General features: G+C 42.4%; 1 protein-coding gene across 2 annotated transcripts in view; it reads left to right on the top strand.

Moving 5' to 3' along the window:
- Window positions 1–205: 205 nt before the first annotated feature.
- Window positions 206–7,633, top strand: part of LOC133631083 (kinesin-1 heavy chain) — a 42,704-nt gene continuing 35,276 nt past the window's right edge. For both annotated transcript variants that reach the window (XM_062023118.1, XM_062023117.1), the window contains exon 1: window positions 206–581. In XM_062023118.1, the coding sequence (XP_061879102.1) occupies window positions 456–581 (126 nt within the window). In that variant the 5' untranslated portion in view covers window positions 206–455. The remainder of the gene's footprint in view (window positions 582–7,633) is intronic.

The raw sequence follows: 7,633 nt of genomic DNA, 5'->3' as shown, positions 1-7,633 counted from the left end.
GTGTAGCGGTACACCGCAGCAAATTACAACCACAACAATAATGAACATGAACATATTCTCTCTATTGTTATTGTTTAGGTCTTCCTGTTTTGCAGATGTATCTAATACTGTGGCTCGTATCCATAATTAGGGTGCACTCTATGTTTATGTTACCAGACCACAACACAGGCGTTGAATGACGTCACCGCGCTCCACATCCACAGGGTTGGGCGGGGCTAGGTGGCGGCCAGGAGGCTCATCCCCGGTGTCATGGCGTCCTAACAGCAGCAGACTGAATGAGAGCAAAAACAAGCTTTTTTGTCTCCGAGGCCCGACACGCTATCGCCCTTTCCGCGAGCTCACGTCTCCACCGAGGGGCTCGGCCTCGCTCTTCGCCGCCCACGGCCGCCCTCCGGCAGCCAGGATACACTTGAATTTTCAGCGTTAAATCCCGACCCCGACGTGAACGGTGGAAGATGGCCGACCCGGCGGAGTGCACCATCAAAGTGATGTGCCGTTTTAGGCCGCTCAACAGCTCCGAGGTGACCAGAGGAGACCGATATATTCCCAAGTTCCAAGGGGAAGAAACCGTTGTCATCGCGGTGAGTTAGATGTCATCCATTACGATGTGTTACCTATTTGATTGCGGCCCCCGGGGCTCAGTCAGCAGTACGCCATTTTTGATTGTCTTGTGGCTACGGTAGTTAGCACCTTTAGCTTGTTAGCTGTCGTTAGTGAGGCTTGACCCTCTCAATTTGGCCTTCAGGAATAGGCCAATGGCGCTTCATAAACTGCCAGTGGACAATATTGTGGATATAATTCCATATCCTAGTCGACGGTGGTGCATAAAACCTTAGTTTAGATCTTAATTTGTGTCACCAAACGTTAGCCTCGGCCACGGCTAGCGAGCTGTCACTCAACAAAGCCTGGGATAATGGCACCGCATACATACGGTACTCTGTGTTATGATACAACACACTTCAAAACATTTATTTACTACTATATGATTGCGAATATGTTAAAGTACAGATACTAAATTGTAGATGTGGGTGAAGTTTGATTTGACTGTGGCTAACTGGGCTAGCCGCTATCTTAGCGGCCTTGGCTAGCTGACCTGTCTTGATTGTTATTTAACCAATGTTTAATTTAGCCACAAACAACAACATATTTTCATTTAATCACATGGAATGCTGGTGTTGTAATGGGAATAATGCAGTGATGGTGACAAAATGAGGATAATATTAACTGTGACGTCTTTGACATGGGTGCCCTGTCAAAGTCAATCATATATTTTTACATCTAATTTACAACCACGTAGCCATTGGGCAGCCTCAAAGACAAACTATGTTGTCAGGCATAATAATGTCACTGCCTTTGCTTACCACTTGCTGTTTTGGTCATATGATGAATTAGTAGTCATCAATGACAACACAAAGTGAGATTGATTGGATTGAGAAGTTTATTGACATCTTAAAGAATTGAATCCATGTAAGGCTTTAAAAAGGCAAATGGATGGCACAAAAAGCCAAAAGGCTTGTTTCCATTGTGGTCCATTAAATATTCATCACATTTGATACATTCAATAATAAAAGATATATAACCTGTAACATGTATACAAAAAATTACATTACAAATATTTATAAATTATGTACATATCCACAGTATACATGTCAGGTGATTTGAAAAACTATATATACAAAAAATAGGGGGAAAGGGGGGGGTGGTGGAATAAACACTATGTACATGACACTATGTACCGTATGTCGATTACGCATGCACCTCCTGGTACCCTAGCACATCCAAAACCCTCAAATCTAAACTCCAAACATCCCAGAACAAGCTAGTCAGGTTACTTCTAGACCTCCACCTCACTCCTACCCACTTCTCCAAAGTGGGATGGCTCAAGGTGGAGGACAGGGTTAAACAACTTTCACTGAGCCTAGTCTATAAAATCCACTACACCTCCCTGATACCGAAGTACATGTCAAACTACTTCCTTAACGTAAATGACCGCCATAACCACAACACCAGGGGGAGCTCCACTAACCACGTTAAACCCAGATTCCGAACTAACAAAGGTCTTAACTCATTTTCTTTCTATGCCACATCAATGTGGAATGCGCTCCCAACAGTTATAAAAGAAAGGGCATCTCTATCCTCCTTCAAAACCGCAATAAAAGTTCACCTCCAGGCAGCTACAACCCTTAACTAACACCCACCCCGGAATGCTAATAATAAAATGTAAACAATCAAATGCAGATACTTTTTCTTATGCCATCTGATCTCTCTCTCTCTCTCTCTCTCTCTCTCTCTCTCATGCTAATAATCAAATGTAAACAATCAAATGCAGATACTTTTTCTTATGCCTTCTGATCTCTCTCTCTCTCTCTCTCTTTTTCTCTTTTTCTCTTTCTCTTTCTCTTTCTCTTTCTCTCTCTCTCTCTCTGTGTGTGTGTCCATATCCTACCCCTCCACACCCCTGATTGTAAATAATTCAATGTGATTATCTTGTGTGATGACTGTATTACGATGATAGTATATATCTGATAGTATCATGAATCAATTTAAGTGGACCTCGCCGACTTAAACAAGTTGAAAAACTTATTCCGGTGTTACCATTTAGTGGTCAATTGTACGGAATATGTACTTCACTGTGCAACCTACTAATAAAAGTCCCAATCAATCAATACCTGTATATGCACATGTAGACTCCAACAGTGTGCAAAACAGAATGAGTAAATATATATACACTGTAACCACATATAAACCTGTTTGATGCTTCGAAGAGTTGCTGGGGATCCATTTTGGTTCAGATCAGGTAGAGGTTGAGCTGAGCCATGATTTTATGGCAGTTTTAAAATTTAGTAGGGAAGTAGGGCTGGGCCTTTTTTAATATCTCTATTTTTAGGCCATATCGCGATACACGATATGTATCTCGATATTTTGCCTTAGCCTTGAATTAACACTTGATACATATAATTACAGCAGTATGATGGTTCTATGTGTCTACATTAAAACATTATTGTTCATACTGTATTAATATATGCTCATTTTAAACTTTCATGCAGAGAGGGAAATCACAACTAAGTCAATTGACCAAAACTGTATTTATTAAACAGTTATTAACAAATATTCATGTCATTTCAAAACAGAAAGTGCAAGATTGTCAGAGTGCTATGAGTGCATTTTTGTGCATGATGTCACTAAGATGACATATCAAAACAACACTAAATTAAAGTGGACTTTTTGTACAGAAAGTATACGTATGTAAGGAGGTGCGCTTGTTTTATGTCTCTGTGAGAAGGAGACCACAAAAGAGTGAGAAGAGCCTGTAGTGTAATGCCCGCAGCTAAAAGCAACTTCGTGAGAACGTATACTCGAATATCACGATATAGTCATTTTCTATATCGCACAGAGACAAACCCGCGATACATCGAGTATATCGACATATCGCCCAGCCCTACTGTAACCACATATAAACCTGTTTGATGCTTCGAAGAGTTGCTGGGGATCAATTTTGGTTCAGATCAGGTAGAGGTTAAGCTGAGCCATGATTTTATGGCAGTTTTAAATTTAGTAGGGAAGTTCGAATTTTAAGGTCTGTTGGTAGTGCATTCCACTGTGTGGTGGCAAAATAGTAGAATGCATTTTTTCCCATGATAGTCTTGAATTTTGTGGGGGACGAGGTCTGAGGAACTCCCTCTCGTGTAGTACCTGTGAGCATCACTTACTCAGGTGAAATAGTTGGAGTGGTTGGACAGATGTCAAATAATTATGCTCAACTTGATGCTTTGTCATCATAGGCTATTGTTTTATTGTTGTCACACTCATTTTTAGTCCTGCATTGATATTTATGCCATGTCTACACTAAGTCGTTTAACCCCTTAAACTAATAATTATTTAGTCTAAGCCCCGTTTCAGCCATGCTAAACCAGCGTTTAAGGTCCCCCTCCACGGACAAATTTTTACACGGCTAAGTGCGCCGTGTATTTCTTGAATCTCCGGCACTTAGCTTTGTATGGACTCATTGATCGTTTACAAACTGAGTTCGGAGAGGAAGTGACGCCAGAAAGACCACGTCCAACACAGGAAGTGACGTCAGAAAGAACACGCCACAGCCAGCTTCATAATAAAGTGGTTTCGTAACTCGGAGCTAACCACTGAAAATATGGAGGCGAGTCATCCAGACATGCCGTGTTTCTCCGTCCTCTACATGTACAGACGCTTGTGGAAATCACACATGAATACATTAAGAGAAAGCGATTGCAGCTATTTGGGATACTACACATCTCAGACGGCAAGAGAACTTTCCAATGTCCGGGTCAGCTGTGATTCTACTTAGCGAAAAACTTGGTCCATTTTTCGAAGGAGAGACGAACGAGAATCCGGGCTCCCGTGGACGTCATAAAAAAGCTAGCCTGTGATTTCTATTACCTGGCCGTTGAGGGAAGACTAACTACGGAAAAAGGTGAATGCATTTGGACTGGCAAAGCAGACTGTATCAGTTATTGTCCGCCATGTATGTCGCGGACTCAACGTCTAGGTCCAGAGTACATAAAGTCACCAAAAATGAATGGACAATGAAGGTGAAGGCAAAAGAGTGAGGAGTGTCCTGACCAGATATCTAGATCCCTACTTTGATTGAGGTAAAATGTTCTTTATCACATTGGTACGTGTCTAATAAAGATTTGATTAATTTATGATGGCTCAGGTGTGATTCACTACAATAGGGCCCCACAGCACACTGGATTCCAGTTAGTTGAAATACCACAACACTGGATATTGTTCAGATAAGTTACATTTAAGAACTTGCACACAAAGCATAACTGGATGTGACTATGACTTGCGCATTTTACGCGCATCGTGTTAGGTTGCGTTGCGCCGGCGGACGGAGGGGGGAGGGGGTCTTAAACGGTGGCATTGTTGTGTGTGGACACGGATAAGGTTAGGTGTAATTTACCCTGGATAACCTTATCTGGCTTAGTGTAAACAGGGCATTAGTATGGGGAAGGACTGTTTGTGAGCTGGAGCCTATCCCAGCTGATGGGGGCGGGGGGGACAGGCAGAGTAATAATAATACTGCATTTTATTTATAACACACTTTACATATGTTTGTGTACGTATATCGAAGTGCTACAGCAGAGTTAAAACAGACACAATTAAAACTATAGTAAAAGGTGTACAAAACAAGTATACAAGGCAGGTGGTACAAATCAACAATAGGCCTTCCTGAACAAAAATGTGTAAGGTGTTGTTTGAAGCATTCCACAGTTAGTGGCGCCCGCAATTTCTCTGGCAAAGTGTTCCAGAGGTGCGGGGCAGTCACTGAAGTCTCTGTCCATGTAGTAAAGCCATGTCTTTGGTTGACCGAGTGGTAAGTGTTAATGGACCTGAGGGATCTGGATGTGGTCTGTATGGTGAGCAGGTCTTATCAAGTATTGTGGAGCATTTCCATGGAAGCATTGGTGAGTGAGAAGGCAGAGTTTATATTCAATACAGAGATTTATCGGGAGCCAATGGAGTTTATGGAGAATCAAGGTTATGTGATCAAACTCCTCGTCAGGACCCTGGCTGCACTGTTCTGAATGTGTTGAAACTTTTGAAGTCTTCTGCCCGGGATCCTGAAGCGCATGACCGCCCGAGAGAGACAAAAGGCGCGTACCCACTTATCAGCATCATAGAGGGGCGGAGTTTAGCGATAATTCTCAGATGAAAGTAAACCGTTCGGATAGATGTTGGACATTCGAATCAAAAGTGAGGTGGTGGTCAATTTTGACACCCAAGTTGGTAACACAGGAGGAAGCGAGTGTGGCATGGCCAGAGAAACAGATGTAACTCACAGAAAGGGAACAGAGTTGGTGGGGGTTGCCGATTCTTCGGTTTTGGTGCTGTTTAGCTGGAGAAAATTCTGTGACACCCACGACCCTATCTCCTCCAGGCAGGAGGTGATAGCAGCGGGGGCGAAGGATAAACCCGCGTCCAGTCTCACATAGAGCTGAGTGTCATCGGCATAGCCATGGAACGACATTCCGGATTGGTCACCAGTCAATCATATGACACATACTGTATATACAAACAACCATTCACACCTATAGAGATGATTGTTCAGGTAGCAAAACATTCATGATTTTGGGTATTGGAGGAAACCGGAGTAGCGGTAGAAAATCCAAGAAAACACAGGGAGGACATGTAAACTCCACAACAGAGAATCAAACCCAGGTTTTCAGTCTGTGAGGCAGACGCCAGATTTAAGTAGACACAATAATTTTTTAACCAAGACCGGTATGACATAATAATAATGGATTAGATTTATATAGCGCTTTTCTTGACACTCAAAGCGCTTCACAAAGAAGTGAGAACCCAGCATTCATTCACTCCACATTCACACCTGGTGGTAAGCTACATTTGTAGCCACAGCTGCCCTGGGGTAGACTGACGGAAGTGTGGCTGCCAGTTTGTGCCTACGGCCCCTCCGAATTAATTCATTCACCAGTTTGAGCGGCACCGGGGCAAGGATGAAATGTCCTGCCCAAGGACACAACGGCAGTGATTTGGATGGCAAGAGGCGGGGAGTGAACCTGCAACCCTCAAGTGTCTGGCACGGCTGCTCTACCCACCACGCCATGCCGCCCCCATACTTGAACCTTTTTAGTAGTTCTATAAAACATGGTGGTTAAACATTAGGTTTCCTGAATGTTTTTATGGACTTTAGTTCTCACCTTTGGTTCTCACCTTTTTAAAAACACAGCTTCATAAAAAGCATTCCTCATGGTGCTTCACACTTTAAAATGTGTGTCAAAGTGAAATAAAGCCTCTTGGTATTGAAATATAATATAGCAGGTCAATCAAAGCAGTAAAAAGTACTGTTGGAAATTGACTTCAGGCATCTGACTTCATGGGACACTTGCAGTCTGTGACCCTCAGACCCGGCCCGGCCTAGCCCAAATGCTGCCGGCCTGAGTGTAAAAATGCCAGTGCACTTTGTGGTTGGAGCAAATGGTGTGTACATTGGCGATCTGACCTAAACAAATACAACACTTTGTATTAGTGTCCATTCACGACCGCAATACAGGCCTGCTGCTAAAGCAGCTGCTTGACTAATCACAGCTGCAGACATGGAGTCATCTTTATTTTGAGCCATTTCTGACTCCACTAATGAAAAAGTCCAGGATGTACAATACGACTGCGTGTCTTCACCATTAGGGAAGGCTTTCTGCAGGAAAATGTGACGCAAAAAGAGACACTTGTGATTTAGGGCTATATAAATAAACATTGATTAAATGATTGAACATACTTTCGAGTAAGTCTCAACACTTAGTATTTTGTTTATTTTTTAATGTTTTTGAATGAAATTATTCTAATGGATCGTCGCTTTAGGCAAGAAAGTTAAGAAATACAAACAGCTGTTTTTTGTTCCTCAATGTGACGTGAGTGTAGTGCTGTGTGCGATATAACGATAGTACATAAGGATGCAAGCCACTACCATTTCCTGCTTCTCAAGGCCAATACCTATTGCTAATATATATCAATTATATTTTAAATCTAGATTTGCCTCTAGTTTATGCACCCCTAGAGGTAAGACATACTCAAAATAAGGTGGATATTAGATTTGATTAGACAAACTTTATTTGTCCACACAAATTGTTCCACACAG

This window comes from Entelurus aequoreus, linkage group LG16 (genome assembly GCF_033978785.1).
Source record: "Entelurus aequoreus isolate RoL-2023_Sb linkage group LG16, RoL_Eaeq_v1.1, whole genome shotgun sequence".
Lineage (NCBI taxonomy): Eukaryota > Metazoa > Chordata > Actinopteri > Syngnathiformes > Syngnathidae > Entelurus > Entelurus aequoreus.
Note: the sequence above shows the minus strand (reverse complement) of the source record. Positions and strands in the feature narration are given on the sequence as shown.